Raw genomic sequence first — 22,760 nt, forward strand, 5'->3', positions numbered from 1 at the left:
CTACGTGCACATGTCCCCAAATCCCGGTCAACAGCTGTAAAATATGATGCAGTACTTAATCGAAATGGTTAAAACGCAACCTAATGCGAAAGGAGTTCAGGACAGGCAATAGCATTCTTCGCGCCCTTAACACCTTTGGCTTCGCCTTGGATTGTGTCTTAACGATTTTGATCAGGCATGGACCTACTAGCCCAAAAGAATGTTTTGATGGGTTGCAATACTTCACTACTTTATGTGGCAATGACTCTTCGGGACATCGCAGCTTTGAACAGCTGTCCTGTATGAGCAAGTTAAGTGTTTTGAAGTTATGCAGCAAACAAAAGCTGTGCTGGTGATAATCATCTCTCGCTTAAGGCTGCTGTTGCTTGTTTCGATAGTGAACTTTCATTCTCTTTTGTGAGAAGCTGAGTAAACCCAGTTCGCTGAGATTACGATAACCTTTGTATATGTAGGTAAATGTGTGCGTCATTAAGTAGGAAGAATACCCCCAGAAAGATGAATTACCAGCACTGTTATCGGTACAAGTCCAAGCATAATTTCTGATTTAGTCTAACAGTGTTAAGATGCTACTCGTGGTACCCGAAGGTGGGTCCACTACGCGTGAGTACAACACCCCCCCCCCTTCCTTCCCCACAGACACACACATGCTCACCGAGGAAAAAAATGGCACCCAAAGTTCCACGCTTCAGTGCGAGCTATCTTCGTAGAAACGACGTCCGTGACGGTGACGTTACTCGCTCTTCTCTGGAGCAAGCCTACCCTAGCAAAGAGTTGCACAATGCAACAAAGTGCGCGAAGTCTTGAAGTGTTCAGTTCCATTGCCTAGTATCACACAACACGCACCAAGGCGCGAAGATTGCACGAAACACCATACTCGTCGGACATGCTGTTTTGAGTACTCCTACTGGTGGACGTTTCCGCTCTCCGTCCAAGACTTCGGGGACCAGCCATCGGCACCAGGTTCCTCAATTTCTCTTCTGTCGGCAAAAAAGAACGTGGAAAATTTGAGTACCTGAAAATGTGTGTAGGCTATAGTTGTTAAAGCTTGCGGCACTTGGTTTCCTTAGGCATAGACGCAGGGCTTAAAGTCTCCCTTCATTGGAGGGGGGCCCTCAGAGGGCGGTGACATATATATACATACATACACACGTACATACAGCCCCTCCTAAGAAATGAAAGAAGGGCCGGGCCCCCCCCCCCGAGCATATGCCTCAAGCGGCATATGCCTCAAGCGCGTACTTTATTCACAAAAACAGGACTCGGAAAAGGGCAAAATTTGAAAGCACTAAATTACACTCCTTCAGACGAGGCAGAACCCGCTCCATGCAAAACCGACATCATTAGTAGACATCGTAGTCATAATGTGCTGCAAGTAGCTCTCCAGAAACAATTTGTATCTATCTGTCTGTCTACTTCCCACAAAGTTCGTTTACATTTTTTTTACGAAAAGCCGGATTTTGTAATAAAATGTTCACCTTCAGACCACGCCAGGTGAGTCGATGCAAAAACATCCTCATCCGTTGCGGACGTGAAGTGCTCTGTTTAGTACGTTTAGTACAAATGTTCGCCGTCGGCCATCGTATATCACAACGACAAGACTCCAAAAGTGACACCAAGGTCGCAGCTTGTACCACAGGCTCAGGGAGCACACAAAAGGAGGTAGTTGACACAAGCGAGTCGCCCGTAGATCGCCGTATGGGGACGGTCGCCTAATCTCACAAAATTTCCAGCACTTTTCAAAGGAAAGGCCGGCGGGAAGCCGTTCGCCGCCTGTTGCGCCACTTGCAGGTAAGAATGCGGAGGTACGTCTGACGGAAGTTGGCATTGCACAGAGCGTAGCACAGTGGGTTCACCGTGCTGTTGATGTAGCAGAAGTAGTAGGCGAAGTTCCACAGGTGCACTGGAATGGCGTTTTCGTCGGAAGAGACAGTCTTGACCAGCACCAGCACGTTGTACGGCGTCCAGGTGATGATGAAGGCCAACAGGATGGCGCTAAGCGTCTTGGCAGCTTTCTTGTCTTGCTTCTTGTCCTGTAGCTGCTTGGCCTTCTTCGCGGGTAGCTGCTTGGCATTCACATGGCGTTGCACCGCGCTGGCGGTCAGTGGTCTTCTAATAGATTCCACACCGGGGTCCGCCGGCTGTTTGGCTGCCGCCACACCGTCGAGTGCCTTTGGTTCCTCCGAAGGCTGCATTCCATCGACGTGCTCGGCCTGTTCGGTGTCTTTTTCAGGGATGGACTCGGCTGCGGCCTGCAAGAAGTTGAGGTGGTCAGATTAACGCATTATTTACGCCTGCTTTTCGGCATTCAATATAGGCACTCATTGTAGAAGTATTTACTAGCCTAACAATATGGAGAGAGTGAGAATAAACGTCTTTATTTGAGAACATAGCTCACGAGAGGCGTCAGGAGGGGTTTTAATGGGTATTTTCCGCAGCCTCCAGCTATAGGCTGAATGGACCCGGGCTGAAGGGCGCTGTAACTTTCTATTGCAAAATTTGTCAGTTGCTTTCGACCAAGTTGCGAAATTGTGAAGGAGTGAAATCGAAAAAGTGCCAGTACTTACTGAAAAGCCGTGCTCAGCAATAAGTGCGGGATAAGGATATTAAGCGAATGCAGGGTGCGCAGGCGGCCTTGTGCGGGTGATAGGCTGCACGTTATTCTTTAAGATTCGAGACCCACAATCTGGTCGAGACCCTCCTTCCCTCTTTCGCTCCCTTCCCTCCTTTCTTCCTCCTTTAAACTTATTTCCAACCTGCTGTGCTCACCAGGATAGCGATTCTGGCAAATTTGTTAAGGTCCACATATTAACGAATCTGAAGCACGTTTAAGCGCGGACAAAATGACTTGAACAGCAGACATGACAGAGCTTTCCTCTTTACTTGCCTGCGGCGATTCCTCGTTTGGAGATGGCTGCGTCACTGCCTCGACTGGTATCGTGTATACCGAATCGGAAGCGGGCGACGTCGGCTCCTCTTCGGGCTTCTTGTCGCACGGAGGGTCACCTTGGGCGGATGTAGGCAGTGTGACCACGCCGCGCTCTTCGTCACTTCCAGGATGTCCGGACGGGTTGAACTCCACCAGATGTTCTTCGTGGTATGACGTGGACACGGACTCCACAGACGTCTCGGCCGTGGGCGGCGTTAGGGTGCCGTGCGAGCTCCGGTGACTCTTGCCGTCGTCGTGCTGCTTGCCGTTTCCTACGTGAAGCAAGGACACCAGGAAGTCGCGGAGTTGTTGCGTCTTGGACGTCTCGGGAAGCGAGCTCTTGGACGTCGCGAGGGTCAGCGTAGAAGTCAGCTGCGACCGAGACCTGCTGGAGTCGCTGCTTCGAAAGTCCTCCGAGTCGAGGGTACCCACGCTTGACGACGTCGACTTCCGCTGCCGGGCGCTCTTCTTGCGGTCTTCCTGCAACTTGCCCAGGTCTTTTTTGCGTTTCTCCGTCTCCAGCCAGATGCGCCAGTAGAGGGCGCACATTACCGAAACGGGCAGGTAGAAGGCGGCGATTGCCGTGCCGAAAGTGATGTAGACGTTGGTCTCCAGAAACTGTATGTAGCAGTGTTCTTCCGGGACGGTCCGCTGGCCTTCTATGTACGGCCAAGCGAATATCCACGGCGGCCATAGCAGGAATGATATGATCCAAGCCATAACAATCATGATGGCTGCTCTCTGGGGCGTCCTATTGGCTCGGTACGTCAGCGGGCGCGTGACCGAAAAGTACCGGTCGAAGCAGATGACTAGAAGATTGAGCACGGACGCGTTGCTGTTCATGTAGTCGAACGCTAGCCAAGTGTCGCACACAACCGCGCCTATGGGCCAGTAGCCGTAGAGGATGTACATTGTCATGAGGGGCATCGAGATGACGCCGATGGAGAAGTCTGCGATGGCCAGGCTGAGGAGGAAGTAGTTGCTGATGGTCTGCAGCTGCTTGTCCATCTTGAAGGACACCATGACCATCAAGTTACCGATGATGGTGAGCACGGTGGCTATGGCGGACAGGGAAGCGAGCACTATGATCTCACCGACGGAGTACGGTGAAGCGGGTAAGCCGTCGGCGATGCTGCCGTTGGTGCCATTCGTGGTTCCGTTTCCGGTGATGAAGTCGTCGAACGTGCCATTCCCGCCGGGGGATTCGGTGGTGACGAGCAGCGCGGAGGCATTGAATGCTTCCTCTAGTGCGCTCATTGTCGACGCCGGGGCTGGTAGGTCACCTCATCGTGCACTGACACGGACCTGCGCCAAACTAGACGTGAAACATATAGTAATGTACTATACCATATATCGACGATGTTTCTGTGTTTTGTGAAAGTCAAAAATTGCCGTCCGGCCAATTTTAGCACAAGGCTACAAAGGAAAATCATACGGGTGTTTCAAAAAGCAAGCTTCCCGAATGACGAGAAAGTATTCCTGATCCGGCATGACACTGACTGATGAAAACGGTTAAAATTTCATTAACTTTATACCAGCTCGTGTGTCAGGGAACCCCCGCAATACTAAAGTAGGAACTCGAAAAAAAAAAAAAACAAATCTGCAAACTAAGGGACACGTCGGTTACGCTCACTAAAGTTATCAGGGTGCGATGGGCCTGGTTGCACGGAGGCACACATACCCTTGGAATCCGGCAACCGTCAAAGGTGGAACGCTTGAGTATAACCAGTATTCGGTATTCTTTTATTGGCGATGTTGACTCCTTGGGCTCACGTATGAAAGCGATAGCGATCACGCAGCCATACATATAAAAAAACGCGTGCGTACGCGACTTCTGAAACTCGTCATATTCAAGAGAAACATTTAAATTTAGTCAAGAACGCTTCGCGATTATCAGACGATCATCACACGTACACACATCCGTGGTCAAGTTTGTCGGGCTAGATACATGTATCATACTATCATACATACAACGCCCGACTGCGTTAATTCGTCTATAGACTTGTGCCTCCTTACCGTTCTGGGCTTGTGTGAACGAGGTGCCGTAAGCCACGATTCAGAAAGGAATGACTTCGGATCATGATGTACACATTCCTGAAACAAAGAGAACACGGAGAAAGACGTTACAGCTCCCGACTGCTATACGATTGGATTATTTATCTAGTTAGAGAACGCGGAAAACCCGGACCTATGGGTATAGCTTTTCCCCCATCGAAATTCGGCAGCCGAGAACGGGCAACCGAACCTGCGCCCGCGAGCTCCGCAGCGTTATAATACCGCAAAAGTTCTTGCCTGTCTATTCATTAAACACGGCTTAGCTTAGCAGGGACACCCCGCATAGGTCCGTCCGTTCTCTTTTGTGCGAAAATGAACAAACACGCTGTGCCGAATCACCTCATGACAGCCTTGAGTCCCGCTTAAACTGTCAACCCCATCTCCCTACATACGAATCAAGGGTACACGTGTTCGTTGCCGGCATGTCGTGCGCACTCACAGCTAATTCTCTTTATAGCAGCACAATACGCGCGAATGTTTGCGACGGTAATGGCTAGCTGTCCGAAGGGAACAGCGCGGATCACGTAAACGCAGCTGGCATACCAATAAAATGAGCCGTCCCTGTTTTTATGTATCGTACCCTCGTATCGCATGCGAGTGCGTGGCCTTGGAATGACGGCCGGTGTCTGCGATAGCGGGCCGGCGTTGTAAGGGAATGCCACTGCATCGGAACGTCTACGCGTAGGTACGCAAGATATGTGCGCTGAAGTGCATACAGTGAAGCGTCAATTTTCCGCAACATTCTCGCTATAAGGCCGCAAAGAAGCGGGCTGCAGCTAAACCACGCTGCCGACCTTCGATGCTGCAAAATGTGTTAACGTAACAACTACTCCAATCAATCAATCAATCAATCAATCAATCAATCAATCAATCAATCAATCAATCAATCAATCAATCAATCAATCAATCAATCAATCAATCAATCAATCAATCAATCAATCAATCAATCAATCAATCAATCAATCAATCAAATATGTAACATGCCCTAGAACAACCGTAAGATCCTCGTTCTGGAGCCCGAAAGAAGAAATAATTGTAATAGACAATACAATACAGTCTACAGCAGACAATGCAAAACAAGAAAGCAGAAGCTTAAATCAAAAAGTTATGACAACAGAGCAAATATGCAGTGGCGCAGCACAAAAAAAAAATAGGAGAACGACAACAATAATAATAACATTAATAATGAGGACATAACAATAACTAGTGTGAGTCAGAATGTCAACATGAGGAGCTAGATATTTCGGACGAATGTGAAAGGCGCTGGTTACCATATGCACACGGAATGATTGAGGAAATGTACCACACATATATGAGTAAACATTAATACAAGATAGTATCATTTAAACAAAACAAAAGTAAACATAACCAATTAAGTGATTAATGCTATAGAAAGCTTCAGAAAACCAAATGTAGACAGTTCTGGGGCAACTTATAGCACTTGGACACTTTGCTGTTTATTTAGATATCACTTTGTACGCGTGGGACCACTCCATGTGCAACCACACAAGCATATGTCACACATTCTTAAAAACTAGTTTTTTTTTTATGAACTTGGAGTTACAAAAATGGTTCTCACAACGTGCACCACACATGTAGCAGTAGGAACTGCCATATTATTGACATTACTACCGTGACACTTACTACTTACAGTTACTGCCTACAGGTATGTAGTAATACAAAGTAGCTGTTAGATACCATCGCATACACTACCTTATCAATAGGCTTATTAACACTAGTAAAGTACAATGACCTAAAAACAAATTTACGCGGCTTTAGTTTATGTGTGCGGCTGGTATTTTCATTTCAGTTGAATTTATTGGAAAAACACGAGCTCAAATAAAAAAAAATGAGACGGTACGGTCGGTTGGTCTTTGGGGTTTACGTCCCCAAGCGACTTAATCGGTGGGCTACGCAGTAGTGGAAAAGACACGGTAGTGCTACACTAACTTTTAATCGATTATTATCTCATGTGGCTATCCTGGCAAACACGCACGGCAGTGACATCTTTAGATAAAAATGTACATGCAGAGATACGTACGAGTGAACTATAAACGAGAACACACGCACGCACACACATAAGCACGGACAGAACATACATCGAGGGCTCCTACGCGACGTAACCTACAACAGCAGCTTTAAGTAGATAGTTTCCTACATTGGTGCGGCACACTTACCGTACCGGTGAGCAGCCGTGGTATTTAGCATATCGTGTTTAGAAAAGAAGGTTCGGGAATCTATACTGTTACGTACTCTACTATGGGAGAGCGATATGCTGTCACTAACGTACAGCCAAATCATATAATTCAGGGGTCTCAAACACGCGGCCCGCGGCTTGACACGGAATAATGTTTTGTGATTTTGCTAAATAGCACTGGCTTTATTTTCTCGCCTATTTCAATCAAAAGCGCTTTTTTCGGGTAAGCTACAAAGACGGGACTAGTATCAAGCATATTTTTTTTTCGTGAGGCACCCCATGCCGTCCGTCCCTACGAGTTGAAACATCACCATGGAACGAAAACTCTATATTTCAGGATCAGCGTCCTGATTTTAGTCATTGTGGAAATCGGTATGGATGTGTTTTCCGAAACCTGACGTTAAATCCCCTTCAGAAATGACCCATATATGGGATATGGGAAAGACGCTTTTTCTTCAAATGGCAACGTTAGGTGGCGTTTTGTTCAAACTCTCTCCTCCCCCCGCTCCCATCATCTTCACTGTGCCAACCCTTGTGGGACTAAATTTCGTTACTGCAGCCCGCTAGCTGAGGCGAGTTTGAGACCCCTGATATAACCGTTGCTTCTCATGCACTAAGATTCTTGTACCTACACTACTTGCATATACGTGTGGCATGACGAATATAAAGCCCTACATATGGATAGCACACTTTGTACCGTTGACAGCCATCAACTTTCGCACATAATCGATTCTTTTTAGTTAGATTCTTATACGTTACTACTTGCACATACGTGTGGCATGGCGAAGCACAAAACTGTTATCCCAGCATAATCAAGAAAATTAGTTTGCCTAAATTTTTCGTAAGACTGTTACAATTGCAGCATAACATCTACGGCCAGCAGATGAGTAGTAACGTTTGGTGTTGGTTGGTCACTTGGTGCGGCACATCGTCCCGTATCGGCCCACCTTCGACCAAGCGACGCTGTTAACTGATGACGTCACATGACGATGTCGGCATATGGCCTCATATAAGATAACGCCATGAGGTCGTCATTTATCTTGCAGATTTGTGACGTCACACGATGACGTCACAAATGCCGTTATTTGTGACGTATACCTCACTTGGCGTTGCTCTTTCTCCGGTAACGGCACACATTTGAACTATTGATGATGTCAATTGATGACGTGACATATTTGGAAGATCTGTGACATTGCAACATTACGTCATTCGTGACGTATATCTCTTAGCTTTTTGCACCACTTCACTCGTCTGCCGAGCTTGCTCAAGGGGCCGCGCAAAGAGACACTCAAGGCTTTCGTCGTGATACTAGACAGGTATAGGTTAGCTTTAGCATGATAGCGGGGGTTAAGGGAATAGCGTCACCGTGTCGCGAACGTTCGTTGCGGACAGCGCGTTTTAGTTTAGCGGGATAGCGTTTAGGTGCCCAAGGTGTGCCGGTGGCGTCACCTAGCGGAAGGTGAGTGCGTTAAAAAAATTGAAAAGAAAAGAAACTGAAAATGCTCGCCCCTGTATCCTCGAACTCAGCAATATTACTACTTTTTTAAAAGCGATAAAAAAGTCACAGTTTCGCCGCAACAGCGAAACAATTAATGCGACAGCAACAAATTGGAATGTAAGTCGAAGAATGGAAAGCAGCTCGAAATTTCCAGCGCGTCACTCAAGCGCAAAGGGCGCACGAAAAGAACACACACAGGACGAACGCGAACTAACAACAGTCACAGTTATTACTTATTTCTGTTTTAACAGCGTGCTCGTTTCACAAGCGCGGCCCCTGCCGCGAGCGAAATGACCTTCGTACGCCCTGTAACTTCAGCGCGGACATCGCGGTGAAAGCACAAGAGATGCCTCCCCCCCCCTCCCTCCACCAGATAAGCGCGCGCGCAGGCGACCACGCCCTGTAGAACGAAGTGCACGGAGGCGCACGCGCATCGCTCCGAGCGGGGCGATGACCTTTAAAGCGGGCCCCGCGAGCACTTCGCGCCATCTCGCTGGCGAGCAAGAAATCAAGCTGAAGTAAATGGTGTATATAAATAGCTCGCCGTTAGCATGCTCAAAGACGGTACTCTTCGTGGCCTAGCCGTCTAACGCCGCGCGCTGCGGAGCGAGAGGTCGCCCGTTCGATTCCGCGCGTCGGAAAGTATCTTTCTGAATTTTTCTTTTCCGAGAGTGTCCATATAATTGCTATCGCAATAAAAGTAAATAAATATGAACCCCGCAACAACGGCGAAAACTTTTATGTTGCAGATTTGTGTACACCGATCTTCTAGTTAGGCCTAAAGACGGTGAAATGGGGAGCGATCTTAAAAACTACGTGAGATATCCGTGATACTCGGTCGTCGAAGCTACCTGAAGGCAAGCGAAGCCATTTTACTTAGTCGTTTGCTACGAAAGAAGGGGATCCGTCCGCATCAACGCTGAATTCAGTTCGAAGCGGGCGTCCAAAACTGCCGCCATGTTTTACGTACGCTACGTTAACCACGCAAACACGGTAACTCTAAACTTGAAAAATAGCGCGCGTACGGTAAACGCTACGGGTCGTTTAGCGTACTGCGCATGCGCATTTCGATCCCGCTATTCCACTAAGCCCACTATTCCGCTAAGCCCGCTAAACTGGAACTGTCTACTGAAGTAGCCTTACTGAACAGCAAGCATGTGAAACAGATTCAGGAGAACATCGAGGCATGGCATAGAAGCGTTCACGTTACCTTGGTGGATGCCGACTGGTCTATACCCTACGATGCGACTGTGCCCGAAAGGCTGATCCGGTCTTTGGACAACGATTTCGTATTGTCCTTCCCCATTACGTCTCGCGCCACAGAATGCACTACGCTGAGGCGGCCCTGGCGTTTAAAAGACTTTGAAAGTGAGTCACGCTAGATGGAGGGGTTGCCCTCTTTTCCGGAACTCATTCGATCTGATAATAGACCGATGAAACCTGTTCATTTTGTCTATAGCGAGACCAATACTAAACGCCCAGCGCGCGAAGAGACATCGCTCTATACGACAGAGTTGTTTCGCGGGGATTTGCCTTTTTGTTTATCGGTTCGGTCATCAGATGGCACGCTGAAAAGCAAGCTGGCAAGCAAACTATTAAAGAATCAAGCGTGCAGTGTCCTCTAAACTATTCCGAGTGGTTCCTCTCCTCCCTTAGCTGTACCCTTTCTCAAGGGTGCTCTGTTCTCTTTGCCGCGAGTCTCTCAACACTGCGCGGAAGCGGCTCGCCATGAAGTACCGCCTCGTCGGACTGCCGTGTGCGACCCTACAGGACTTGCTCCATCCCACCGGCCACGTGCACCGTCGCCGATCAGCCCTTGCGGCCCTACTCGCTTTTCTCGAGGATGCCGGCCTAGTCGAACGAATTTTCTAGCCGCTCACCACGGTGACTCGGACGCCCGTTCTCCTGCCCCCCCCACCCCCTCACTGTTTTTTTTTCACTCATACCTTTCTTTTTCTTCTGTTACCGTACTCTTTTCACTCTCACTGTCCCTTTAATCCCCAATCCCCCGTGAGTGTATCGGTTGAGGTGTCCTCACTTGAGAGACAGTTATCGTGCACTCCACACCCAATTTCCATTTTCATTTCCTTCTTCCTTTTAAAAACGACGTCATCACGTGATGCGACGTCATCACGTGATGACTTTATGTATCGCTCGTGTTGACGCCGACGGTCGATTCTCGCGTTGGATGTGGGATCTAAGGCTTTCGCATTAACGATTGCCGGGGTATACGGGCCAAAACCGCGATATCATTATGAGACACGCCGTTGTGGAGGGCTCCGGAAATTTCGACAATCAGGTGTTCTTTAGCGTGCCCTAGTACGCGGGCCTCTGGCATTTCGCCTCCATCGAAATACTGGAGCCTCAGTCGGGACCGAACCCGCGACTTTCGGGGGTCGGCACTCCAGCACCGTAACCACTGTGCCACTGCCACGGACGAAACGCACAGAGTGGCTAAATGCAAACATGCCTCGCTGGATGGAACGCTACATTTGTAGCGCTGCCGTGACACGATATACTTCCGCACTGCTTCGGCAGTGTTGCTTGTCGAGTATGAAACGAAGTACAATAATGTGGCTTCAATTAGTCGATGACACAAGTACATGCCATGCATATACCAAGTTGCATAGAGTGATACTCAGATGAAGCACTGGCGTAAGTACCCGAAGGATTTGGTTATATCCGTGATGATAATTGCGTCAGCTGTGCAGCGTTTGCCTTATCCATACAGGGAAATATGACGCACCTTGGGAAGTACTTGGCCTTTTGTGTTGGGCAATCGGTCTTTCGTCGCGGTATTTGCTCTCAGGACGTCAGTCTTTGCGGTGTGCACTCGTTAGAAGGTTCACGCTAACTTGTTGACGTAGATACGTTGTATTGCGATAGCAATTATATGGACAGTCTCGGCTGGTTTTTGCCGTCGCCGTCGCCAGCGTCATTCTCCGTATATATATATATATATATATATATATATATATATATATATATATATATATATATATATATATATATATATATATATATGTATATATATATATAATCCACAAAGAAAAATCTCACACTCAAGAGAACCATGAGGGGATGCGAAGCAGCATTGGGGGCGCACACCAAGTTTCCGTTACGTTCACTCGGCGTTTCCGTTATTGTGTGAGGTTTGTATTTAGTGTTTGTGTTATCATTACGTTGAGTTTGTGCGTTGCTTTCGGTTAGCGCTGAGTGAACGAGTGGCGCCGACGTTGACGTGACAACTCATCTGAACGGGAGCGAAGCGAATGACGGAAGCAGACCGAGCGCACGTGTTTATATACACATGAAATGGGGGAGGGAGAGGAGAGAGTGGGTTGCAGGCTGTATTTGGCTGCGGCGCGGCTGCATCACGTGGGAGGAGAGGCTGCACCGTAGCTGCAGCATGGGGGAGGAGAGAAGAGAAGGCGACCGAACGCCTGCGTAAAGGAGGAGAGTGGGAGAGAGAGTAGGCGCATGCGCAGTGGAGCGTGGACACCACCATGCACCGACGACGGACACAGCACCGAGCAAAAGCTGCTCCGCATCTAAAAGTTTTGTTGGAGTGTTTCCGCCGGCCTCCCCTGCTTCGGAAAATGGAATGCGCTTGGCACTCTCGATATCGGTGTGCTCGGGAAAAACAGCGCCACGTATCGCAATCTTGCCGCTCCGGCAACCGGTCACTTCTGCCAATCTTTTCCCGTTGAGACCGAACTTCATCGTTGCACACGTTGTGACGATCTAAGGGCATCAGTCGGATCAGTGGGAGGCGGTCGGGAAGAGCAGGGGGTGGGGGTGGGGGAGTGGCTGCGGTGAAATTTCGCGACCTCACTGGGGGAGAACCCCGCGCACGCCTGTGCCCGTGCGCAATGAGCGAGATGGGCTATATCTTCGCGGGAGCACTACTACATTTGTGTGGGAGGGCTTTCTCACGCCGCGTATGTGAACACAGTCGACGAATATTTTCAACAAACGAAATTTCGCTGTACAGCTGTAACGCGTGCTTATTAACGATGTCATTTCTCTCCGCAACGGTTTCACCGAAGTAAGCCGTAAATCGACATACGAACACAATAAGGAAACGAGTCTTAAATCTACATAAATGTACATAATGAGGAAAAATTCGCGCACCGGAGTTATTGCCACTTTTTATCGCTTTAAGAGAAGGTCTTGTTAGACAGCTGCGCTCACAGAAAGCCATGTCCTTCTCGTCTTTCAGTGAGCGCTGGAAATACCTGACTTCCTTAAAGTGAAGCGAACTTCCGGTATCGCTGGAGTGACGGCACGTGCCTCCGCTATCAACAACAGCTCGTGGGGCAGATGGGAAGTCCGGTTTAAGCCGCCCTGGGAAAACCACGACTGCTATCAGTGAATGATTTGTCTTCACGTTGCTTTACTTCGATGATCATTGAAGAGCTTGTTAACGCACATGGCATCTGGCGAAAACCACAGCAAAGAACAAGAACAAAGAAGAAAAGCGCTCGTATATGAACCAACTCGTCCAAATCAGTCTAGCACGTGCCATGCCATCGTAGCCGAGTCGTCGCATCATCCTGGATATCTCCTTGTTTACTTGAATAGCAGGTGTCAGAAAAGCTTGCATTTCCGGCTTTAATAGTTGGTATAGATCTGTAAAAGGCTCGTTAATTCGAACTTGAACGGGGCTAAATATTTATCGAATAAAGCGGAGTTCGAATTAGTGGGCGGGCGCTACAGTATGAACGGACATCGCATCACACTGCGCGGGCAGAGCTCAAAGCTGCCACCTCTGGACTCGTTATCGCGAACTAGGCGCAACTGCACGTTTGTGGCTGGTGATTTCGTAAATTAAGTTCATGGAGCTCTAACAAGGAATAGAACTAATTGATCAGTCAGTGATACGTCAGAAACAAGCACAGACATGCATTCATGTGAGCAGTGAGTCTTAACGTGAAATATATGACGCTATTTATGCTCCGAAACACGTTTATTTACTTGGCAGAGTTGACGTAATTAAAACTGAAAGCAATTAGTAATTTGCATTTGCTTGCGTTTCTTCTGTCGCGACTCCATGATCATCGTTTGCGGCTTGCCCAAGAGCTCCAGCGCAGCGTCCGAATTCTCGTCTGCTGAGAAATGCTGCTGTTTCGTTGTTTTGCATCTCTAGTAAACTTGGTTTGGTTGGGTTTTGCAACACACGTGGGAAAAAGACACTTCTGTCGAGTTTATTGGCGCAGAGCGCTAAGCCGTCCCAACATGGTGACAACAGATCCGTCACAAGCTTGTTTGTTTGTTTGTTTGCCCTGAGGAGACCGTCACAAGCCACCGTCAACGTTCTTCTAGTCGCGCGTTCCTCTTCCTCGTCTTCATCCAAGCGCCGCGTGAACATTATTTCCAACATCCTCCACGGCCAACAATGTCACGTGCACAGTTCCAGAGGGCAAAGAAGTTGAACTGGTCTCGTGCGTTCCGTGTCGTCTGCTAGTCTGACTTTGCATGCTCTGACGTGCCCATCGTTCCCCTTTAAGATTTCAACAACTCTAGCTAATTTCCAAAACGGGATAGGCACTTTGTCATTTCTAATAATGACAACATCACCACACACTAAACTGTTTCCGAGCTTCTGTGACCTGCTGTGCGCGCTTCTTAGCGTCAGTAGATATTCCTTGTACCAGCGTTGCCAGATTTCATTTAGTTTTTGTTGTCTACGTCTCCATGCGCGCAGCGTCTCTGTGCGGCCTCCCGAGTTCTCGCTAATTTGTGCTTGTGGAAGGGCCGTGAGACGTCTACCTGACAAAAAGTGCGAAGGAGTCAGTACTTCTGCTTCGGCAGTATCGTCAGAAATATATGTCTAGAGTTTATCACTGCCTCGACCTCCTTTAGTAACGTGTCAAGCTGCTCGAAGCTGAAGCGTCCTTTTCCTAGAGTTTTCCTGAGGCAGGTTTTCATTGTTCGAATCATTCGTTCCCAAAAACCTCCCCACCATGAAGCGCGCTCAGCAATGAACTTCCACGTGATATTACTGGATGCACAAAAGTTCTGTACCTGTACATCACGTAGAAGTCCATATCACAGCTTCAGTTCACGACTGGCTGCCTTAAACGTTAGAGCATTGTCAGAATAAGTTACACTTGGCAAGCCACGACGTGAAATAAAACGACGAAACGCCAATAAAAAAAGAATTCACTGTAATGTCACTCGCAAGTTCTAAGTGAACTGCTCTCACTACAGCACAGTTAAACACCACAATGAATGTTTTCACAGAGCTGCTTTCCTTTACAAAAACTGGACCAGGCAAGTCTACGCCCGTGACTTCAAATGGGTGAGATTTCGAGACTCGGTCGATAGGTAGCGGGGCTGTAGGAGCTGAAGCAGCTTTCAATCGAAACCTCGCGCAAACACCGCACTGGCCAATCACCTTTTTAACACACTGACGGCCGCGCACTATCCAAAACTTCTCACGCAGCTCGGTGACTGTGACACCGACACCACTGTGCAGAAGACGTCGATGTTCGCTGTCTACAATGAGGTGCGTGCAACGATGATCTGCGGGTAACAGCACGGGACATTTCACATTTTCCGAAGCCTCTACGTTGTCTAGGCGAGTCTTGATCCTGATGATGCCCTTGTTATCCACGAAAGGGTGAAGGTCTCGTATGGCCGACGATTTGTCCAGAGAAGCTTTGTTAGAGGTTAGGACCACAATCTCCTTTCCAACGCTCTGTGCTTGCAAAGTCCTGATCCACGTGTCTTCGCTTTCTACAATCTCCTGAGCCGACAGAGGACCTTCTCACCCAAGCCGCGATTCGAAGGGCTGTCTTCCAGCGACTGTATTTAGTGACCTCGAATAGAGGTTCCAGCGTTCTGCTCTGGGCCATTAGAACCGCGTTTTCTGTTGGGTTTATTTCGTCGAGTAACATTTCAGGTGAGTACTCGAAGTTCTGTTGTGGTCTCGGCCAAGTTTCTTGAGGCGTGATGAGCCATTCGGGGCCAAGCCACCATAGCGAATTTGCGCAAAGGTTCTGGGCTGACACACCTCTTGCTAGGAAATCAGCTGGGTTGACTTTCCCGGCGCAGTGACCCCAGCGACTAGGATCGGTGCGCTCTTGAATTTCCATCACTCGGTTGTACACAAAGGGTTTCCACTTAGTGGGTGACGACCGAATCCAGCATAGGCAGATGTTCGAGTTGGTCCAGCAGAAGTATTCGTCGCATTTCGGTAGCGTTTCGCGTAGAAACGTTGCTATCCGCGCACCCAGGCAAGCTCCGACGAGTTCAAGGCGCGGTAACGTCAGCCTCTTGATAGGAGTGACCCGAGCTTTCGCGAGTAGCTGTTGGACATAGACGCTTACCGATCTATGTTCGACCCTTAAGTAGGCGACTACACCGTATGCCTGCGGACTTGCGTCAGAGAAGACATGAAGCTGGAAGGTGAGCTTCGTCCGTGTTGATTTTGATCAGTGAGCTCCTCTTCAAAGTTAAATCCTTTATGTCTTCAACGTCTGCCGTAAACTTCTTCCACTCATCTTCGAGAGCCTTCGGAAGTGACCCATCCCAATCTATTCCTTGCTTCCAAATATCTTGAAATAGGATCTTGGCTCTGATGGTGAATGGAGACAAAAATCCCGACGGGTCGAAAATTTTCGACGTCGCTTGGAGCACCGTTCGCTTCGTGTGTTTTCCGTTCTTGACAATATCCAGGAGTGGTTCAAGGCTCACACGAAGCGTGTCTTCCTCCGTGTTCCAGTACAGGCCGAGTACCTTCGTTAGCTTGTTCTGTGTAGCTGACCCTCCGTTTTCTTGTAGAGTCTGTCGCAGCTTGTCCTCGTTGGTCGACCATTTCTGCATGTTCATTCCTGCTAATTTCATGATTTCGGTTGTTTGGTCGTACAAGTGGCAGATCTCCTTAGACGTTGAAGCGCCGACTACCAAATCATCCGCATAGAAGCTTTTCATGAGCTGAACAGCTGTTTCTTGGTATTTCGAATCTATGTGGTTGAAGTGATACTGAAGCGTAGCCGATAGGAGAAACGGACTCGACGTTGTTCTGAAAGGCACCCGAGTCATCCTGATCTCCTCGAGTCGTGAGAGCGGTTGGTCCTTGGTCGGTACTCTCTCTAACGGTCCCTGGTTCGTTCCCGGGTTTCGGCACCAAAATGCGATGTGGGAAAAAGACACTTCTGTCGGGTCTATTGGCGCAGAGCGCTAAGCCGTCCCAACATGGTGACAACAGATCCGTCACAAGCCGTCGTCAGCGTTCTTCTAGTCGCGCTCATTCTTCTTCCTCGTCTTCATCCAAGCCGCCGCGTGAACATGATTTCCCACAACACACTTGTGATCACTTTGGGCCGATTTCTGCGAGGAGCAATGAAAACCAGGAGCTCCCAGTTCGTATTAACCGTTGTGGATATCAACGCGTTCGAATTGTCGAGAGTTTTCCCCCATAGAAATACACAGGCCTGCGTCGGGACCACGGCGTCAGTTCGAAATAACTCGAAGTTCGAATTGGCGAGCTTTTACTGTAGTAATATCTCATAGGCAGGCATAGTTTGAGAACGCAATAAAAAGAACACGGAATTGCCACGAGATATTGTCTTTTGCTTCAAATGCACATGATTCGTCTCACTTCGCTGGTGTGACGTGGTACCATGTACACCGTGTTGGGCCGTTCAAAACAGAAGCGGGTCTTTCACAGGTTGTAACCTTAAGATTTGGGGATTTTTAAAAAGCTTAACCTAAGGTTTACTTCGCATTAAAAGGGCCGATGTTTTGATAAAGCGATCAGTTGCTAATATGGTTACAAGGTTTTTCTAAACTGTGGACAGTGTTACAAAGAGAGCTCAAATATTCAAAACATTTAACCTGTTTTTTTTTTGCGCTCTCCCCTGTAATCTTTTAATTAGCGGTCATATGTTTCACGCTGACGAATGTCTTGTCTTTCACTGAAGAGCTAATTATAGGCTCATTCAAAACAGGCGCTCGCGAGTGATGGGCCTGTATACACGAAAACGCTATTTGGCTCTAATTGTACGTAAGAGCAAAATTCAGCTAGACCAGATGTTGAATGTATTATTAGTGAAGGCGGCCGCCTAATGCTAGCCATTACTAAATTACGCGCGGATATATTCGCAAACGGGGCATTACTTCATCACCACGCTTGGCAGCCGCTCTGACCAAGCCAAGCGCGGAAAGAAATAAAAAAAGGCCTTAGCACCGGAAAAAGACATCGCTACGAAATACCGGTCCAAAGCACGTTTTCGCCGCTACATACGAACGTACCGGGGTCATAATAATAATAATAATAATAATAATAATAATAATAATAATAATAATAATAATAATAATAATAATAATAATAATAATAATAATAATAATAATAATAATAATAATAAATAAACAACACCAGATCATCTCTCCTAGCGCCATTGTCTGCCTTTATATTTATGGGAATGTTGGTATACGTGAAAGTATACCAACTCACTCACTCTACCGCAGACGGGAGGGGGGTAGCAATGTTCGAGGAGATCATGCACGGTTCGATAGCCAATTTCATTCTTTCCTTATATAAGCCGGAAATATTGCGTAACCCTTGAGTTTCTGGGAACGAGTTACTTTTTGTTAGATAAGATTTCGCACGGCCGACGAACTTTCCACGCGCCAAGTCCGAATTTCTTGGCAACTGTGCCGTAAACAAGTCGCAAGCTTAAGCTGGTAACAGATAGCGATCACGGAGGATGTCTCGGCAAAAACACGCACGCTACTGGCAGAAAAACCGGCTTCGCAGAGCAACGGCAGCGTTGCCTTTCTCGACGCGCAGCCGGCAAGGCGAATCTCTCGCGACGACGAGCTTGCGACGCATCACGTAACTTGTAGACAGTATATACATCAATTCAGTACAAATAACATGAGCGCGTCCCAACTCTTTGAATGTATGTACAACGGGAAACTGAGCGAAGGATCCGCGCGTAAGTAATATAATAATATCTGCGGTTTAACGTCCCAAAACCACCATATGATTATGAGAGACGCCGTATAGTGGAGGGCTCCGGAAATTTCGATCACCTGGGGTTCTGTAACGTGCACCTAAATATAAGCACACGGGCCTCAAACATTTTCGCCTCCACCGAAAATGTAGCCGCCGCGGCCGGGATTCGATCCCGCGACCTTCGGGTCAGCAGTCGAGTGCCATAACCACTAGACCACCGTGGCGGGGCAGCCGCGCGTAAGGGGCTGGCAATGCTTGGACCCACATCCACAGACATGTCTTACGCTGAAATTGTTCGTGACGCCCACCGGCCATTGGGAAGGAACACTTATCAACGAAATGTTTTGCGAATTTTTGTGTCGCTTAACAATACAAGTTTCGGGTCTAGTTGGTGACACATTTTTACTTAAAATATTCCAGCGCTACCTTGGACGAAGACAGGACACAGAAGAGCATGACTGGAAGGGCGCTGATTCCGACTATGTTTATTGAAACCACACGCATATAACACTTTATCACGTATGAAGGCAATGAACGGATGCGCAATCATTAGGGAACAGGGTGGGTTTACTATGATACTACACACTTTTGTTTATTATTCTAATTTCACAGGAACGCAAGTATACAGATGTGGTGCTGAAGCACGTGTCACCTTTCTGCGTGATAAAGAATGCTTCCGAATAGTTCGCGAGCTAACCTGTCCTTACTTCTGCTTAGGATATTGATTTCCCCAAGTCGTGGTTCACAGTTTCTGCAAGTGCTTCAATGCGCAGGTAGGTTTTGGAACGATGCCGACTGATCTCCTAACGATCCTTCATGTTCCTTGACGCGCTGATTGATGCAGAGTCCAGTTTGACCGACATATACTTTACCACACAACAAGAAATTTAATATTACGCGTTGGAATTTTGCGTACCAATACCACATATGCTTACGAGGCCTAGCCTAGAGTTGGGGACTGCGGACTACTTTTGACCAACTGGGTTTCCTTTAACGCGCGCAACAAATCAAAATAGACGCAAGTTTTGACATCACGTTTTTTGGCCAACCTTGGAAACGCGGCCGCCGTGGTCGGGAACGCCATAGACCGTTCTTTTCTGACAGAAAATGGCAAGCAACGAGCCCAAATGCTTGTACGTACATAGTTGGACAGTTCAAACTAGAACTTGTCTTCTTTTGTTCTTTAGTTTTTTTTCTTACAACGAGGGAGCGGTCCGCGGCTACATCGCCTCCCTGAAAAGGGGGCATCAGAGTTTCTCAGGGCCATCAATAAAGTTCCTTATCTATCTGCCACAAAAGAGGTAATGTCGCATAAAGTGCGGCAGAAATCGATTTAGAAATAATTCCTGCAAACACATAATCACGAAAATTGCGAGCACCATCGTAGCGAAGCAGTTATTGAGCACTTTGTATGTAAATGGTGTCGATTATTTCCGGATAAGGCTTTTCAGGGAAGTAGCAGGCGGGCTCGTAGCACCACAAGCATATGCGCACGAATTTGCTTTTATTAAATATGTAATGAACTCTCCGTTGTACATAATCATAAACTGGGATCGCACGCAAAAAAAAGAGCAACCGTAATAAAAAGGAATCTTACGTTATCATTATTAATAAGAGAAAATCGCAGCCTATGATGATGGACGTATTATTATCGAAGGCGTCCGGCCCACATCAAATAGTGTTTACGAAAGAAGAGAATTCCTTATTCGGTGTCAAGTCTTTATGTATTCGGGATTATGGATATCCGCAGTCGGGAAAAAAATTGCTTCTAGGCCTAAACTCTTCATTAGAGTAGGCATCAACGAGTTAATGCTCATCTCGGACGTTTAATCAACGAAGTCCTGATATTAAAGGATGGACGCTAAGATGAAGCACGAGGAAATAAACACAATCAATGTGCTTCGTCTGAGCTCCGATGATACATCTGAAATATATATGCTGCACCAACAGGACACGGGCCCAATTTCAGAAGAGCCTGTTACTGTATAATTTTTCGTAAGACAAAAAATTCAGTCAATCCCGACGCTGAGCGTATCATCAGCAAAGGCGGCCAGAGAATGGCAAATCCAACTTGCGAAAGAAGGACATTCCAAATTCGACTCTGAGTTTCTAACTATCGGAACAAAACAAACCGATCTGATGTCATGTGGGAACTCCAAAAGACTTGCTTTTGACAACGTACATCAGAAACATTAATCATGAGAAACATCAGAAAAATACAGGAATCGACAAACATGTTGTGTTCTGTTGAGTCCCTGTTTCTGGTACGCGCTGCATAAGCTGTGATGACTAAACAACTAGCCCACCAGTACGCGTTAATGCTAACACGAGCCCTATGATGACTGCGATAAACGCAACTGGCCGCATCGTCGAAGTCGTAATGTTATAGTCTAGACCTCGGGCCCAATTCACAGAACTTTTGATTTCTACCATTGGCTGCCCGGTTTTGCTAATGGTATGCCCAGCATCAGGATTGGCTGAAATATTCTCTTACGAACACTTAGTGCGTAAGAGATTTTTGTGAATACGCTCCCTCGATATTACGTATACGCTGGTTTTTAGCGAATACGTGGAAACCAAGGTGACAAGAGTCAGGCTTGACGAATACGACACAGTAGCGGACGGGCATTTCCCCCTCTCCAACTCGTACCTTGCGTCATGAACAAAGTTACATACGCAAACCGATCGAGTCAGCATAAAACCACGCACGAGCAAAAAGGACAAAGTTTTGTCACACGATTTGGGTCACCAAGCGAGGCCCCGTGACACGCACTCACCTGTACTCGCTGTCGGGGAAGGTGGACACACACACGAACGCACGCCGACGCATCCAACTTGAAAGCCGGCCGAAAAGTAACAAGATGCAAAAAGGAGCGGCGTAGTTGCTTTGGATATTGCTTCATAAAAAAAATAAAAGATACGGAGAGGTGTTTGCATAAAACCCACCGGGGCACCGGGACAGGCGTTTTCTGCCGCAAGCATTCGCTTCCGGCTCAAGATGAAGAGTGTGCGCCAGCCTCCTTGAGAAATTCCTCTCGCCGAAAACGCAGCGACTTGCTTGCTCGCCGATCGCGTTGAATCTCTCTCGCTGCGCAGCCCAACACACCGGATCGCCAAGGTGACGTCGAAGAGATTGGCGCCTGTTCCCGAAAGCCTTACACACGCACACACACACACATCGAGACCCAGGCTAACCGCCGCTGTCGATATTAAACGGCGAACGATCACGATCCTAAAGTAGCGCCGGCTTTAGAGGCGCCTAATCTGATCATCGGTGCCCCTGAGAGCAGTTCCGTGCAGTAGATGCCCTAGATGATCAATCGGAGGCACCGAGATGGAAAAGAGCTTGGGAGAGGAGTACGCGAAAAGACGAAATCACGAGCGCTGTCCGTTACAACCTAGTTACGTGCAATGCGCAGCAATCCTCTTTCCCACAGCGCCGGCTTTGTTGGCGTTTGGTCTGATCATCGGTGCCCCTGAGAGCAGCTCTGTGCAGTAGATCCTGTAGCAGATCTATCGGAAGTGGAAAGGGGCTTGAGAAAGGGGTACGTGAAAGGCGCGACGAAATCACAAGCCCTGTCCGTTACAATCGAGTTCCGCGCAACGTGCAGCAAAGTGTCGATACTATCCGTACAATGGGAAAAAGGACTATAGAGACCAGGTACAGATACGCAGTGAAGGAGAAAACTTCTTGCGCAAACGACAGCCCTTGCCCCTCAGACAGTCTAAGCAGATATCTTATTCTTAGCTTTGTTTTTTTTTGTTTTTTTTCCCCAGGAATGTAGAAATCGAGATGCCACGGGGAGTGGAGTTACGGGAGAAGTTGGTGTCTTCGCGAAATAAAACACAACGCTGTGCCGACGTCCTCCGCCGCTGCGTAGAATTTTAATTGGCCGCTGGCAGGCTTCAGTTTCGCCGAAGAATTATGTGCAGCGAGGATGAAAGGACAGAGTTCCTATTGGATCATCCAATCAGAGGTTGCAAGAGGGTAAGGTTATATAAGGGAAAGGGGGAAGCAGAGAATCCGAGAGAGATTATAGAGGCATAGCGTTTTAATACTCTCTACTTTCCTGATATTAGAACTCACCGACACGCGCGAGGAATGGGATGACAATAA

General features: G+C 47.8%; 1 protein-coding gene across 1 annotated transcript; it reads right to left on the reverse strand.

Annotated features, from left to right (window-relative positions):
- Positions 1–1,433: 1,433 nt before the first annotated feature.
- Positions 1,434–21,715, reverse strand: LOC119373285 (muscarinic acetylcholine receptor M1). Its single transcript, XM_037643307.2, has 4 exons — positions 21,421–21,715; positions 4,943–5,020; positions 2,885–4,231; positions 1,434–2,249 (listed from the first exon to the last, which is right to left on the reverse strand). The coding sequence occupies exons 3-4, from the start codon at positions 4,181–4,183 to the stop codon at positions 1,737–1,739; spliced, it is 1,812 nt and encodes a 603-aa protein (XP_037499235.1). The 5' UTR covers positions 4,184–4,231; positions 4,943–5,020; positions 21,421–21,715; the 3' UTR covers positions 1,434–1,736.
- Positions 21,716–22,760: the final 1,045 nt, after the last annotated feature.

Source organism: Rhipicephalus sanguineus, chromosome 11 (assembly GCF_013339695.2).
Source record: "Rhipicephalus sanguineus isolate Rsan-2018 chromosome 11, BIME_Rsan_1.4, whole genome shotgun sequence".
Taxonomy (NCBI): domain Eukaryota; kingdom Metazoa; phylum Arthropoda; class Arachnida; order Ixodida; family Ixodidae; genus Rhipicephalus; species Rhipicephalus sanguineus.